The sequence below is a fragment of the Trachinotus anak genome, unplaced genomic scaffold (assembly GCF_046630095.1).
Source record: "Trachinotus anak isolate AG129_WGS33_773 ecotype Australia unplaced genomic scaffold, CSIRO_AGI_Tana_v1 ptg000015l, whole genome shotgun sequence".
Taxonomy (NCBI): domain Eukaryota; kingdom Metazoa; phylum Chordata; class Actinopteri; order Carangiformes; family Carangidae; genus Trachinotus; species Trachinotus anak.
In genome coordinates this window covers 3,451,941-3,468,903 of record NW_027273866.1, presented here as the reverse complement: position 1 = coordinate 3,468,903, position 16,963 = coordinate 3,451,941, and the positions used below count along the sequence as shown (strand labels likewise).

The window sequence follows — 16,963 nt, the reverse complement described above, 5'->3', positions numbered from 1 at the left end:
CAAATTTGTATGCATGTCTCCAATCTCTTTGTTTTGTTAATTTGAAACAACACAGAGGGCTTTAGAGATATTACATCATGTCAAACTGAATCACATGCTACATCAGTGCCTTTTTAAGCCACACAAACACACACACACACACACACACACACACACACACACACACATAGAGTGATATGTAAAATCGGTTTTGGGATGCAGAAGCATGCCCAGTCCGTGCTCAAGGTTTTATTGTGGGATTGAGGGGTCAAAGGGTAACTAATTGCGCGACTCATGGAGGTCAGCATCAGTGTGGCCTTCTGCCAGAGCACTGGAACACCACCTGAAGGTCTGTCAGGGAAGACAAATGAACTCCGACCTCCCTGCTGATGACATCGACCCTGGTCGGCAAGCACGCGCCACATCTTAATCTGGGTCACGGATAAAGGTGCAGACTGCTGCTGCTGGTCCAGACATTACGTGCTGAAAGAGCTATCGCTGATATTTACCTGCCCCGTCTCATTTCCAGTTACTCATCAAATATCACAAATAAAACAAATCTCAGTCTCCATGAGGTCAAACTTGACTTGGTAGTGGTCTATTGCTCTTTGTGTAGCATAAATAAAAGTTGCGGTTACTCAAATCGCTAGGAAAACAAAAACAGAATAGCCTGCCTGGTCAAATCTGGTCAGTCTAACAATAGCATTCTTGTGCAGGCAGCTCTTTCTTTTTTAGAGACCCCATAAAGCGCCAAACTTAGCTCTGCCTTCAAACTCCTGGAATTCCACAAGAGCAACTCTCAGTTTTACAGACTGACTCCCTGAGCAGAGCAGGAGATGCTTATCATTTTTTCACCAGTCAATAATTAGCTGACTCCCTAATCAGCTGTTTGTGCAGCACGCCTGTCCATGCCTTCTCATTTAGCCCTATCACAGCAGACGCCGGGGCTTTTACCTGTTATGCCATCAGCAGTAATCCACCGCCTGAACCACACCGATAGCTGACTCTACTGTCTGGAATGTAGTTGCAGTTGCCCCCCCATAAAAGGTCTGCTGTGTGTGTGCGTGTGTGCGTGTGTGTGTGCCATCCTGTTGCAAAGAATTAACAAATACATGTGATGGATGGATAAAATCACATGACAACTCCAGCCTGACGGAAAAGGTATTGTGATGGAGGTCTAGGGATCATCCAAAGAAAAGGAGTGTCTCGCTTTCATGATTAACTAAATGTCAAAAAGGATTTCCCTCCCTAAACAGAGACTACAATCATGTGAGGCTGGCAGCCAAAGGGACACGGGCAGATGGGACGTCTCCCTCTCTCCTCTGCTGCACTGTTTTGGAGACAAAAATGACCCAGACCTGTGTCAACAGCTGGGAAAAGCATCCCTCGCTGTGCTTTGTGAAAGTGATAAAAATAACACCATGAGGTATCCCGCTGTGGGTTACGCCCTGAACGGGTCTGTTTTTCCTGGCCAGGAGGGTCACTGTCAGGCGGAGCTGGACCTCCAGCCAACACACATCAAGGCAGCACTTTCCTAGCCTCCATTTTCGCCCCTGTCTTTTCCTGTTTTGACAGGAAACAGGAGATGATAACACAGTCGCACAAACAAGCAGAGATTGCCTCCGACCTGCTGCCGCGCTGTCCTCGCGTAGCAGTGGACGTCTGTTTTCTTTGGAGGTCCTCGTGTCCAAACATACAAAAAAATAACACGCTGGCCGTCTAGTGCAAACATGGACATCACGCCACTGTGACGCACAGGCATGCGCGCAGACACACCTGACACACTGCGCACACACCTGTCTTCGTGCCAAGTTTGAATAACCTTTCCAGAGACTGGCACAGTTTTCTGCGAGTCGAGCATTTCCTCAGAGGCTCCCAGCAGCGTGCCAGCATCAGCGTCACACAAAGAAACGCAATAAAACAGACCAGGAAAAGTCACAGACACAGGCCTGAAAGAGGGGAGATGAAAGCTGGGGTGGTCGCCACGGGGACCCAAACATACACTGGGGAGGTGAGCGGGGGAGCAATGTCAATACCTACTAGAGAGAGGAGAGGAAGGGCGGGGTGGGGAGCAGCAGTGCTGGCATCAGAGGTGGGGGGGGGGGTTGCTTTGAAGGCCAAGGGAGGTGTGGATGGGTAGCGTCTCTCGTTTGAGGCTCTTTTTGGAATGTGAGCCTTTTATGTTATCAGGAAGCACACCACAGTGAGACACAACAAGTGGAGTGACGGGGCCATTAGAGAGGCTTTGTTGACGGTGAGAGAAGCTACAAAGGAGCGGGACACTTTGATTGCTTTCTCTGATCCCCCACTAGCCTTTGTTTATGAGCTAATTAAGCATTGTTCAGCTGCTTCAGGAGCCTCAAGCCCTCCATCCCCACAGCACCACCATGACTTTCAATGGCTACTGTAGGGCTTTTACAGCACCCTCTATAACTTAACAGCTCGAGCAGGAATCACTTTCTGGACTACTTTCTAGGATGGGAAACCAAGCTCTGGCAAAAACAGATGACAAATATGTATGTTGTGTGCATGCATTCTCGTGAGTGTGTTTAAGAGGCAGAGAAAATGCATGAAAAGTGATGGAAGCACACAAATACAGGTATAGTCTGGCAGGTCAAATGCAGTTCAAACGTGGTCCCCAGTGACCGCTTCTGTGGGAGTTCAAGTGTGCCCCAGTTTCACCCCTCCATTGGACACTGCAGCCAAGGCAGCCACTCGCTCACAAAGAGACGAGACATAAACGCCCAGCATGGGATGAGGGGAGGCCAAGAGGTCAAAGGATGGACAGAGCTTCTCGCTACATGGATGTGGCAATGACCGTGTGGCAGCGGTCAAAACATGTTTGTGGAAAAATGCTCACAAAAAAGCGAGGACATATTTACAGAAAGTGCATACGTATGTGCAGAAATATCTTTACCTGTGTTTTGGCGCCAGGCGCAGAAAGGTCAGGAGCAGCACATGAAAAAGTAAAAAGAGGAGAGAAATCAAATTAACAAGAAGAGACTGATTAAAAATCACATGAATTATTTCTGAACAGCTGAACTCAAGCCAAAGGTCACATGGCTGAGGCCTCCCGTGGAAACCCACACATCGCTCTAACGTCAAACTAAAGCTGACACAACCTGTAAAATGTGTGTAAATAAAACCACACGTTTAAGCTTGACTACATAATAGTTTTACGGCCTGCTTGCTGTCTGGACTTGCAGTGGACATTGGAGAATGACCCTGAAGTTTTGGCTCTAAGAGTTGCTGTTCTTGAAAGACATAAAGGAAGGGGGGGGGGGGGGTGGCTGCTGCTGCATTGGACACAGCAAAGGGTCAGAGGACTGAACACAACAGCAGCAACCACTGCTGTTCGGAACAGTAAAGCTGTGCAGGAATTCACCAAGGCCAAAGACGCAGGTGTGCTCCCCGAGAGCTTCCCTCCTTTTCACCGGGCATCTGAGGGAGATGAGCATTTCCGTGTTGCACAGACACGTTCAAAGGCATTCCAGCTATGTTTTTGTTTGATGCATATATTTAGAGCAGTAAACAGCAGCTACAATCTGAGCGAAGCACCGGGGGTGAACTGCTGCCAAACAGCCTGTGGCAAACAAATACCTAAAACACATCACATTAATGATGACAATTTCAGAGAAACACATCAGCGTGTAGGAACAAAATGCTCTCTGAAAGCAGCTCGAAACGAAAGCGACGCAGAAAGGCAACATAACCAGATTCAATTAGGCCAGAGAGCAGCAATTAGGGCGCAAGACTGCTGTCAACATCGCACAAAACTAAAAAGTTTAACTGAGAATACAGCAAAGCAACAATGCTACGTGCACATATACACACACACACACACACACACACACACACACACTCTTGTCCATCTACTCTCTCATGGGCCTGTTTCTCACACCCAGCATGGGAGTTAACGCTTAGCTGGGGGTCTGCACTGTGAGGCCCAACAGTGAGTTCCCAGAACAGCGAGGATGGCTCAGCTTTTATAGGCCGGTGCTGAACTGATACCGAGCAGCAAACGCAGAGGATGGAGAGGCAGTTTGGGACTCGTAAACAGAGAGGTTTAAGTTTAAGTGCCCGACACACACGAAGGAGATAAAACAGCCCAGAGCTCTTCAGCAGAGAGAGTGACATCATAAAATAGAGCGGCAGTAACAAGGGGGGAAGCATAAAGGACGGGATCTATTAATGGGAGTAGGTACATGGGAGAGAGACAGGGGAAGGTTTACTCCATCCGCTGGGAGTAATGACGATGCCATCGTTTCTCACGACTGCACATTTCTGCTGATCTGGATATAAATCTGATTATCCTAATTTAGCTAACACCCATGACCTCCGAAGTATGTGTTGACTGTGTATAGGTGGACATAAATAACATGTTCAAATAACAGTGTTTTTTCTTTACCTGCTTGCTGTTTATCAAAGTTCAGGGCACACTTCCTACCAGCTTTTACAAGCATGAGGCGTGAGCAGTTATGTTGTCGCTTTCTCACTCATCTCTATCACTCTTGCACTGCATATCTGCACAAATCATGGGATGAGACAGAAAATATAAAGGGAGGCTGTCAAGTATCAGTGCTTGGCAGTGCTTGGCCACAGTGTCAACACTGTGGCCAAGGAAGGTTGAAAACATATCCAAGTTTTTATGAGTCAGTCACTTCATGCACTACGAAAACAACAGAAAAAAAACACCATTTATTTTGGCATTTGATGCTTTGCAAGCTACTCAAACATTTTCCCAGAAGTGTACCAGTTTGTTGAGGAAAAAGACTTCAAAAACAAGGAACACTGCTACTGTGTCTTGATTGACTTTTTCTGGTGAAAATCCATTATGAAAATCCATACAGCTGAGGCTGACCTTTTCAGTGTTCCACCTATTGAGAAATCCAGACACGCGGTTTTCAATGGAAATAAAAGCAACTTCCTGCCATTTTGTAGAATGCTTTGCTACGCTAGTTCCTTTGAAATGTCAGCAGGCAAACTGCTAAGACAAGTCATTCAATAATGAAAGAAATACGCATGCTGAAACACACGCTTTTTACCTCTTTCCTTGTGCCCCTCCTGTCAGAAGGACTACGTGCTTTGGTGCAAATCTTTCAGATATTTATTTGATCATATAATGTTACAATAATTAAGGTAATAACTGAGTGAAGCGTAGTGTAGTTTAGTATTATGATCGATGACATGTTAAACCCTCATTTGAGCACATGACCATCAGTCAGTGGGGCTAAAATCAGAGCTAAGGAGAGCTCGCATTTTCATTATATTCCCCCTAAAGCTAAGCCAACCAAGTACCACCGTAATGGCACTGGCCAGTCACCTTCTCCATCACCTTCTCCATTAACCAGACCACCACCAGACCTGTGTGCTGGAGGATGAAGATAAAACACTGTCTGTAATAATGCAATCATAAATTGGTAGCAGTTAAGTTCAGAAAGATGGATGACTTCTGCGGCAAAGTGGAAAGGATGGAGGGACTCTGAAAGTGCTTCATCTCTCTCTTTTCCTCTAGTACTTACACGCACATTCACACATCATCAATACACACACTCGTCCTCGCTCGCGGAGCTGGACACTCAAGCATGAAATGAACATGAGCAGCGTGAACTTTGACTGGCATTTTCACACTGCGGCAGGATTTATGGAGCACTATATACGTATCTGAATGAGCTCCTGACAATAAAGGATAGCCCGGCGCATAGCTGCGGATCCCAGTAAGATGAGTTAACACAACCCATCCACCAATCACAACACAACCCATCACAATCCATCTACTATTACACAAACACAAATAGAATCACACAGAGGTGCATGCATACTGTCACCCAGAAACATATATAGATGACATGATAGCACAGCAGCTGCACACCACAGTCTCACTTTACTACTGTTGGCCATTGAGAAACTTCTCAGGAAACGCCCCAGTTTTAAAGAAGTATTCAGCAGTTTCAGACAACATTGTTGTTTTTAGGATTTTTGTATTTGCAAAAGATAAAAGGCTTTGCTAAGGAGAACACTCTCTTTAACACAGCAGTTTTAAAGAGAGTCCATCTCCCTGCCTTTGAGCATGGATTCCACACACATCAGTGAACTATCAGCTTTAAGGTACAGGGGTGACAAGCTAATTATACTTCAACTAACAAAATCTGTTGTAAAAGCTGCTCTAATCACTATACTTATACTAACAATGGATGAAATGAGTGAAAAGATGTGAAAGGAGTTGCTTGTACAAAGAGAATTATGACCCGACTCTGCTGTTCCCTTCAGCGCTACAGTTATTTTTAGCATCTTTCAGCTCATTTTTTCTGTTTCACAGCCTACAGCTTCACTGTTCTGGATGAATGCTAATATTGCTCCATGTCTGCTTGGTGTATAAATTTGCAACTGTTCGTATTCACCTTAACAACTTCATAAGGTGATAATATTTCAGTGACTGCAAAGCCCCCAAGTGGCAAAAAAATCTGTTAATGCCGGTTAAGTTCTTGCTTGACACATGAAAAAAAAAAATATATATATATTTTTGTAATGTGTGAAAGTAAAACATTAAAACACAAAATTCTCATAAATATTGTGAAATTAATTTCCATTAGTTCACCTCATAATTAAACATTTTGTCTGCTACAAGGCCTACAAGGCCTACAAACTGCATCCAAAAACACTCTGTATAATCTGTCATCTTTTAGTTTATTTCACTTTGTGTAAGTAAGAAAAAAATTACCATTCCTGCAAAAACAAACTCTCTAAGTGCCTTGCTCCTGGTGCTTTGACAATAGCTGTTCGGAAAAGGCTTTGCTCATTCCATGTAAACATTTATCACAGATTTTTATAAACCCGCTTCTCCGGGCCACACTCAATGCATTCTCTGAGAGTAAATATTGCCAAACACTGGCAGCCCCCTGAACTGGCAGGTGAGAAGTCAAAGCTCCATTTACATCTGCCAAAGAGGAAAACAAACAATGGCAATGTCAAGTCCAACTTAGGTACCATACTCCACTGAGCCGCTGTTTGCTCTGTGCAAGTGAGCCACGCCCAAACAGCCCGGAGTTTGCTGTCTGCATATCCATCTTGGCAAGGATACACAGCGCTGGCATGTTCTTTCAGCACATTGCTATAAGCCAGGCGATTTGTCTGCTACCACAAGGCCTGCTGTCAATTGAGTGCGTTTTATGGAGCCAGCAGGAGATTACCTCTAACTCAGTGCTCCGCAGTGTCTGTGTGTACCGTCTTCAAAATTTATCTCAACAACTATGTTTTTCCAATACTCTGAATCAGACCCAATAATGTAGTGCAGTCTGCCCGGATCGTGCATGTCTCACTTCACCACGACATATGGAGCCAAGCAGTAAGAGCCCCGACAAAGCGTAAAACAAACCTACATATTCACAATCACACACCCAGGCAGCTCGCCCTAATTTAACAAGTCAAAGTGATTAATTCCCACTGGTTACACTTCTTGTTGCATTTGTGTTCTTAGTACGCTGACATTTCTGCCTTTGTTGCTCCGTTCTCATGCTCTGCAGACCTGTGCTGTGCTGTAACACATCGCCCTGTCAGCCCAGACTGCAGATCCATTGTTTCATTTCAGTCTGGCTCATTGTAACACATGATCCTTCACCAAACAGCAGCAAACCCATTCAGACAAGTCCTATTATGCATGGCAATCATTCTTCAAATACAAAAACAATGAGAAACAGCTAAAGAATATAGGTGTTGTCAAAATCTAAGCATTACCTGGTGCTTTAATTCCAAGAGTTATGTCCAAATGATCTCTAATAAAACAAAACCACATCCACTCCTTAGTTTTGATTGTCTGACTGAGACATGTCTGAATTAGTTTACTCAGTAAATATGCACCTGTGACCGGCTAAAAACAGGTACGTTATTTCACTATAGCTCAAAATGACCGCTCATATCAAATTTGTGCAATTCTAGCTAGCATACTAGCCAAATAAATGGATTACCAGGAGTTAGAGCAGAGGAGAATCTACCACTCGCATATCTGTCCATTAGCCTACACATGAAACTATAGCCAGGAGACAGTTAGCTTAGCTTTGTGTAAAGACAGGTACGGGGGAAGCAGCTAGGTTTGCTCTGTCCATTGGTAAAGAAAATCCACCAGCTAGCGCCTCTAAAGTTAACCCCTTAAAATTCTTTTGTGTAGATTAAACAAATGATAAAGGCTGCCCATTCATGTGTGAGCTTGAGGACAGTGTGTGGCTGGCTGTTTCCCCCTTACGCTAAGAAGCTAACTGTGGTTGTGGCCTCATATATATATAACAAACAGACATGCCTAGCGTCAACCTTCTCCTCTCACTCTCGAATAAGTATTTTCCAAAAGCCCAATTCAATAATACTTTTGTGTTCTTTAAGAATAAATGTCTTTTTAAATGAAAACAGGCCACTTCAGGCCAACATTTACAGAGATGTAAGAAAAGCAAAGACACTCGACCCAGCGCGGAGTTTCATGGCCTCTAGTACAATACAAGTGCTTTCTCATCACATCATTATAAGATAATGGTGTAGTTGGTCTCCTTAGTCACACAGTTTGATTGAACTTCTTCAATGAAGAGCTGATAAGCATAATAGGGTGACTTTACATACTTTACTTGTTTAAATGAGAGTGTCACTGCAGCCTTTAGAATAAATCCCCAGGTCTAAGCAGCTCTAAAAAGCTCTACTCACCTTGACAGGTAACTGAGGGAACATCTGGACGGCTCTCTGTAGACATTACAGTGGCATGCAGCTGCACCAAAAAGGGCCAGATGGCCAGAGGAGGACACATTAAGGTAAACTCTGTGCGTGCGTATGTGTGTGTGTGTGTGTGTGTGTGTGTCGGAGCTCAAGCATGACTTTACCTGTATACCTGTGTATGTACAGTGTGTGTGTGAGTGGGCATCTGCTTGGGAGCCTCAGTCAGCTCCTGTTTAATCTTGCCCGCTGTGGATCCACTCTCCTGAGCTGCCAGGAGCACAGTGCAGACGTAAGGAATGGCAGTTATTCTTTAACCTCCTCCGACAGATTCCTCCACTCTCCTCCCAGTGAAAGGCAATGAGCATCAGCCTCACTGCAGCTCATTTTCCATCAGCCCTTGCATCTGCACACCCTTAACCCATTTCCTGCACTTTGCCTCGTAGCAATTTACCCTTGCAATTGCGATAAGTAGCAGACTGGGCAGCAACAATTGCGGTCAATGCACTTTCAGTTCACCAAATTAAAGATGTAAAATGAAACTGCAGCAGTCACTGTGAAGATGTGGCCTTCATTCCAGAGTTGCCTGAAGGTTAGAAAAAGGGTCCCTGGCCAGTGAAACTGCTTTGAAATGCAGGACCAGCTGTGAAAATCTGGAGGCAGGAAAGTGAATGAGAAACTATTTATGCTCCCTTAACTACTGACAGGGTTGTTCCACTGTCCACATTTAAAGGACTAAGGCTGCAGTGTGCAGCTCACAGGTGGTTATAAAGGTTGGAAAATAAAGGAAATTAAGAGAAAATCTTTTATTCCAAGGCAATTTCCAAAAAGTGAATTGATCCGACAGTGCTTTTTGTTTTGTTCCAATGTGTCCACTATAGTTAACAGTAAGTAGGGTTGGAGAAAAAAAAAAGATTTCTATGATACCTGAGTTTTGCGAGCAATACCACGATTTTTTCATGTTACTTCAAGATGTATTAACATGTTTTTTTATAAATCCATTTTCATTCAACAAAAGATGCCAAAACTCTCAAATTTTTAATCCTATCTAAACAGAAGGAGCCACACAAATGTTCAAATCCAGAACTCTGATTAAAGAAAAAAAAAATGTAACAGGTCAGTAACTGCCAGCTTTCAGTACCTGACAGTTTCCAGTACTTAATGCTGAGTGCGGGACACACTTCATTGTGTTGCAAGAAAGTATTTACGTTCAGTACACAGCCCTAACAGTAATTGTAAGCTGCTGCATGTTGCCGAGGCTCACAGATAGAGTACAGCACGGCAGCGCTATGACTGATGTCTGTGGTCTCTGCACCACTTGACACCAGATTATTGCTCTGTGGTTTAACACAGCCACATGCCATAAAGCAGAAGTCACACTGCATGCGGGGATGAAACGAGGGGACGGCTCAGCCCAGAGTCTCCTGTATTCTCCTGTCTCGTCTCTCATCTCCTCCCAGCCTCTCTGGGGTGCACGCACTGCTGAGCAGGCGCGCAGGCATGCAACACACACACACATATCACACAGAGCCTCTGGGGCTCAGGTGCTTAGAGGTGAATAGAATAATGTGGTCATGCTCTGTTTTAACTCTACGTTAGCTCAAGTTTCACAACCGGAGGGGTTTTTCACACAGTCTTTTTTTCTGTCCGCCCCTTCATCCGTCTGCCAGTCACTCTGCTGTCATCCGCCCTCCTGCAGCGAACCTGGCAGCGTACACCTGTTCCTGCCCAGGTCAGCCCCCTGAAACCCTAACCCACTATAAAGACTGGGAGAACTGACAGAAAGGTCAAAGGTCAATCAACAAAGGAGAGGTAGCACAGCCTCTGAATGGCCTGAGTTGCTAGTTGCCAGGTAGGCAGATCGGCAGCTATTCACCATCACCCACTTCTTCCCCATCTCTCCTGAACCATTTCTCTTACACTGACTTGTAAACACACACTCATCTATGCACAGTATTATAATCAACAAAGCAATGGTTCTGTCGGCTCCTTGGCCATGGCAACCAAACACTCTGCCCCATTTTTTCTGTGACAGTTACACAAATCCATAAGTGGGCAATGAGGCACAAAATGAATCAGGAATATGGGCAGAAAGCAGGCAACATGCAGTTAGTACATGAGATTCATGTATATAGACACAAACGCCTGTGTAAAAATATCTGTTTATTACATACAAAACAAAGTCAAACAAACTCAGATCATACAATCTCACTGAGTTCTTGTAGCCTGGAAATACTAGTTGCATGACGTAGGGTTGATTAATTTCCTTTTCTTCAGGGCTCGGGGAAACAAAACACGATTTGAAGCACTTACATGAATTCATTAAAAACCCTGCAGTTTGAGTGGATCAAGGGTCAAATGAGGAACAAAGCAGAAACAAATCAAACATGAATCCAAATGAGCCATGTGAGAAAATTACTGTTCCCATAATTTATGAATTCAACATGAAAAAAAAAAAAAAAACTGGCAAAAGGCCTCATGGTACAAACTAATTCCTGCAGCCACATTCATAGTCACACTCATACACACCATCCCTAATAGCCTTGGACACACTGTGCATATATCAGCAGTGCATGGTTTTCATGATTAGCTGATGGTTTGCTCGCTCCCTATAAACCAAGACTTAACTTCATTACACCGGGATGCCTATTGTGTCCTGATTAGCTTGTGGTACTAAATTCAGTTTCCTCATTTCCCAGAGGCAAAGGTCATAAGAAAGGTGAGGTCTGGCTGCAACTGACCTCAACCTCCAGCAGCTCAACTTAATCCAGAGCTTCAAGCTTTCACAGCCCTGCAGGACATTCTCTGTTAATCAGTCAGTGTGCTAGTGGAGCTCACAAGCACCAAAAACTGCTTTTATATTCATAGGCTTCAGTATTTATTAGCAATGCGGAGATTATCATTGACCTGTGGTCTGTGCAATATACCAAAGCCCAGTGTATCTACTCTAAGATCCTGGCTTGACAATTGAAAAGATTTGAAATATTTCCATGTTCCAACCTTTAGCTTTACATTTCAGCCTCTGAGAGCGACGAACACTAAATATTCTCTGCTGCAATCAACAGTTGTTCATTTTCTTGCCATGAGTTAAACAAGAAGATTGACACCCCTCTCATGACCGTATGCTAATTAGAAAACTAGCAGTCGGTTAGCTTAGCTTAGCACAATAATTGGAAACATTGGAGTGTTACTCAAGAAAGAGACTGTGCCTAAACGAGAAATGGACTGGCAAAAGATTTTGTCGATACAGATTTAACGACAAAGTGAAGAAGTTTATTTCCTAAAATGTCAAACTACCCCTAGTTTTTTTATCGTTTTATTCTACAGTAGTTAGTTGACAAGCTAGCTGTTTCCCCCTCCAGTATTTAAGATAAATGAACCAGCTGCTGGCCGCAGCTATTTACTCTACATACCAGAGAGTGATGTCAATCTTCTCATCTGACTTGCAGCAAACAGAGAATTAGTGTATTTCCCAAAATGATTTTGTGCTCCCCCAACTTTTTATTCACGGATTCCTTAAACCTGAGCAGTGATGCAGCCTGCATGCATCCATGTATATTTCATCAACATAATCCAGTCTTTTTGGCTCCCGTTCTCTGTGAATGTCAACTCTCTCATGCTTCAGTGAATACAATTAAGGGTAGCCTTTAAAAAAAAAAAAAAGGTATCAGGTGACAGGGCCTCTGTCTAAATTGTGACTGTGGGGTCTAAACTGCTCCGGCCTAGCCACGGGTGAGGAATTATAGTCCTTACAGGTCACAATAACTCCAGGCTACTGGCTCTATACAAACCTAACGGTCTATTGTTGTCACTGAAACTCTCTTAACTTTTTCATGAGATGGTTGACAACACAGGCACAAAAAACACATCTCATCTCATTAGCACACACGACCAAAATATGAAGTGTCCCTTACAGACTTACAGAAAGAGCCTGAGATTTTGCATTACTGACCTGAGCTTGGATCTAATCCAGCTGTGTGACCCCATCTGCCTGTACTGACAGAGCCTCTGATTACAGTAAGGAGCTAATTGGTTACTTAGAAGCTGAGATTTAAGCGATCATCTTTCTTTAAATCAAACCTCACCTAGCCGCTGTGTCCTGCCACATTAAGCATAGTCTACAATTATTGAATCCAGACTGTCTGCTATCCACTATTGAAGAGGTTTTATTTATGCAAATTAAGAAGGTGATTTCCCTTGATTAAAGCAAGTCTAGGGTTTGTCAGTGTCTCCGTTGTTTCTGTCTGTCCTTTTAGAAAAGGGCATTTTCCCAGGGGTTTTTTTAATCATCTGCATGAATAACATTAAATGAGCCGAAAGTGGCTGAAACTTAAGGATGTTAGCTAAAGGATATAATTTCAGTAAAGTTAATTTGAGGTTGAGCCCTTTAACACAATGTCATTAAATATTTCTAGATAGAAAGCCATTGGAAGTTATATGTATAAAGGGTAATATAGTTGTACATGCAATTTAAATAGTTTTTTAAAGTTGTCATACACCACTGTTGCTCTTAAAATGAGGCAGGCGTGAGAGAGCAGGGAGCATGAAAGTATTTAATTGCTGCCAGTGGATATGGTGGATGCATAAAGAAAGATTTTTAATGCTGACCCAGTCATTTCTGCGCAAAAACGTCATTACATTGCTGCCATTGTCCGCTTATCCCACTGGATTCCTTACCACAGAGCTGTACTGAGCCACAGTGTGGCTTTTTTTTTTTGCAGGACATACTGTAAGCAGGTTCCTTTAGACCCAAACAGGAAAATACAAAAGCTTGTCTGGGAGACTTCAGTGTGTGTGAACAGTGAACTTTCCCTCTAGTAGGCTTCATGTATGAAAGCACATTCACTCTACCCAAACAGTCTTCCTTGAATTTTTATCTACTCGCTACTACTACTGTATTCAAACAATAAGTCGACGGGCGGGGTGAGGGGGGAGAGGGATGTCTGGGGACCAAGCCGACTTCCTCTTCATAAAAAAAAGGCAGGCGGATGGGGAGGGAGGGGAAGTGCAACCTCTGGTAAACAGTCTCCACTCTCGTCATTTTTTCCCATGACAATCGCAGACACAACTCTGGCCGAACTCTTGCAGGTAGTGTGATCCCAGACACGCCAGCAGGCCACCTGAGTTGCCCCGCTGACCTTATTCCCTCCATGGAGGAAGCAATTAGGAAGCGATCATCCATAACCGCGTCCATCCTATGAAGCCCAACAGGTGAGCAGCTCAAACTCACAAACACAATGGGTTTATTATCCTTCAGCTGGAGTAGCCCATACCATAACCCTGGTACAATAACAGCACCCTGCCATCACTGTTTGCCACCCCAGAATTAAGGCCCAATTTAGCCATCAACAAGTGCAAAATAGGGGGGAAAGAGGGCAACTCTCATCCCTTTCTACAACACTGAGCACCTGGTAAAGGCCACAAAGTACTGCTGGAGGGTCCCACACTAAAAAGGGGAGGTCAGTTCCCATGGCAGATAATGTCAATTAGGGGGAGGTTTAATGTGTTTACGGGGTGGACTTACCTGATACCTGAATATAGATCTGATATGCTCAGAACAAAGATTAGACCACACATACAGATGTCTCAAACAGAGAGCCCAGGTGCTTCAGAAATGCCCCCTTGTCCCTTGTATACCTGTCCCTGTATGAACATCAGGTGCTGTGGGATTTGGGGGTGAACCTTGAAGAGCTGTAATCCAATCTGATGTTGAGACTCGCTCTCTAAAAACGGGACAACAAAGGAGAACCGACCCCAGGGCAAACCCAGCCCGCCACAACAACAGCGGTCTCAGGGCCTATATTTAACAGTGGTGGGAATTGTGGGAGCAGCCATACAGGAACACTTTCAATGCACAGCGAAGGTCGACTGGGACTTAACTTCCTCCTCAGTCTCCAACGCGAGCAGCTCGCTCATTTCAAACCCCTCGACCCCCCACACCCAACAGCAAAATAAAGAGATAAGCATTGTTTAGCCAAACAATGGGCCACTTTCAAAGTCTCAAAAGCTTCCATTTTCACATCCAAGGCCAACATTTGAAGTCAAGTGCAGCAATAAACAACTTTACTTTCTTGGGAGAATGGATCTGATTTCATTACTCATAGATTATAAATGGATAGATCGGTGTTAAGAGCAGGTGCAGGTGAGCAAGAGAAAAGACAAGACTCAAGCAGCTCTACAGAAATGTTACAGCACTTCCCATTGACTGTGTTTACAACAGTGATTTTTTGCATTTTAAATTAGAAATACTATAAAATAGCAAGGCAACTCAGGTGATCACATTATTTCAAACGTTAATATGCATTAAAAAAAAAAAAAAGGTCAGACTTTGAAATTAGAGTTTGGTCTAAAATAGTGTGGAAAATGATGTCACCAACCTTCAGTGAATTTTGGTCAGCCAGGGCTAGCGCTTGCGTCTTCAGCTCTGAGACTTTCTTCTGACATTGCTGACAAAAGCCTCCCTTTTCCTCCGACTCGGAGATGGAAACCGACCCGGCGCCTTCAGGGGGAGGCCGGCTGCTGCACCGCGGGTCCTCCGCAGAGTGGAGTCTTTTCCTGGGGGTCACCGGAGACTCTCCACTCGGACATCCCTCCACCTTCGGCATAAGGAAAAAGTTTAGTTTGACTACCTGGTTGTGAGAAAAAGGACCAAGTCACACCTCCAGCGCACACAAGCGTGAACGGTTTGTTTGTGCCTTGATGACCCGTCCGAGTACAGAGCACCTGTCCAGGAGCGAGATGCGGGTCGTTCAGGAGAGGTGGAAACTCTGAAACCTGCACAAGCGGAAGCAAACCACCCATTTACACTCAAATCGTGCGCGGTGAGACACTTACAGCGAACATGCGGTTGCTGGGGTCCCTTCCATCAGGAGGTGAACTGCCCCCAAATGAGCTCATTCTCCCAGATCAGGGCTTCACCTTCAGGGGAACGTCTTCGTGAAACAGCACACTCAAAGGTTTTGCCGCAGAAAAACGCGATGTGGAGCCATAGGCTGGATTGAAGACCTGACTGAGGGTTACCAGTCATCTGTCAGGTTGTACTGGACCAGTGGCTGCTGATCGAAGACAACTAGTGAGCGTGTGCTTCAAGTTTCCCCGCAGCGCAGGAGTTTTGGTACAGGGGACTGCTCCGCGGCGCGCAGGAGGCGGTGTTACTGGTGGAAAGGGAGGGCGGAGGAAAACTTTACTGCGCAGGGTGGAGGGACCACATGAGGTCTGAGAGCTGTTACTGTGCCATGGCCCAGCCTGGAGTCTCGGTGTGGTGGATGCTGATACAGTGGTCTACTCATTGACACCCTTAAAAGATACTTTCCTACATATGTCCTCCTAAGCAGCTGGGGAACTCTCACCTCATCTTATTCCACAGTCTGGCAGTAGCATCGAGCTCTATCACGCATCCACTTTTACAGATTTTTCCAGAATTACACTTTGAGAAATATTTAAACTCATGTTTAAATATATATATATTTTTTAATGTTTTCGTGGCTACACTATTTCATCAAATGCAAATATCCTATATGTCCTGTGCATCATTCAGGCCTAATGCAAAATGCAGCCTGTCAAACTTTGGGATCTCCGCTAGAAACGAACAAAGTTCAGCTGCACAACATGCGTTTGTACTGAGGTTTCTGGGGGGGTTGAAAAGTGGGTAGACCTTCTCTCGGTGATCATCCAACAAACACTGCAAGAAAATTCAATACACTCCATGACATTTTCAGAAAATGATGAATTTATCTGCTTTCCAATAAAATGAGATCAGGTCAGCCTTTATAGAATAGAATAGAATAGAATAGACTAGAATAGAATAGAATAGAATAGAGTAGTTGCGCACCAGCAACTGTTGCCTCTCCTCGCAGGCGCCGGGCTGCCTCTGCGTGTTGTTGGTGTAACTCTGGCGCCATCCTCCGGCGCAGACGCAGAGCAGCGTCTCTCAGACTGGCAGGGTCTCGGGTACTAAGGTTAAATATTTCATTGGCAAACTTTGAATATTTCATGCGGGTGATGTAAGCGACGGTGGCCACATGCGCTGCTGCTCTCGGCTCCACAGACGGTTTCTCTCTTTCCTGCCCTCAAACGACCCACTCAGAAAACACACACGTCTTTTGTCTCCTGGTTGTAGGCGTACAACTTATTCCAAATTGTGTTTATTTATTTATTTATTTATTTATTTATTTATTTATTTATTTATTTTGGCTCCATGGTGTTTCTAAGTGATTTGAAAAGGATACACGGTCAAAAATACATTTTTATTGTCATTTCAAGCAGGTTTCGCATTGGGCTGGGAAAAAAAAAA

General features: G+C 44.3%; 1 protein-coding gene across 2 annotated transcripts in view; it reads right to left on the bottom strand.

Moving 5' to 3' along the window:
- kif26ab (kinesin family member 26Ab) overlaps window positions 1-16,963 on the bottom strand; it is a 68,486-nt gene that overhangs the window by 50,651 nt on the left and 872 nt on the right. Inside the window, exons 1-2 of one of the 2 annotated variants that reach the window (XM_071497915.1) lie at window positions 15,505-15,825; window positions 15,048-15,266 (exon numbers count right to left, since the gene is read on the bottom strand). In XM_071497915.1, the coding sequence (XP_071354016.1) occupies window positions 15,048-15,266; window positions 15,505-15,567 (282 nt within the window). In that variant the 5' untranslated portion in view covers window positions 15,568-15,825. Of the gene's footprint in view, window positions 1-15,047; window positions 15,267-15,504; window positions 15,826-16,963 lie in introns of those variants that run through there. The other variant, XM_071497914.1, reaches the window with a different exon arrangement.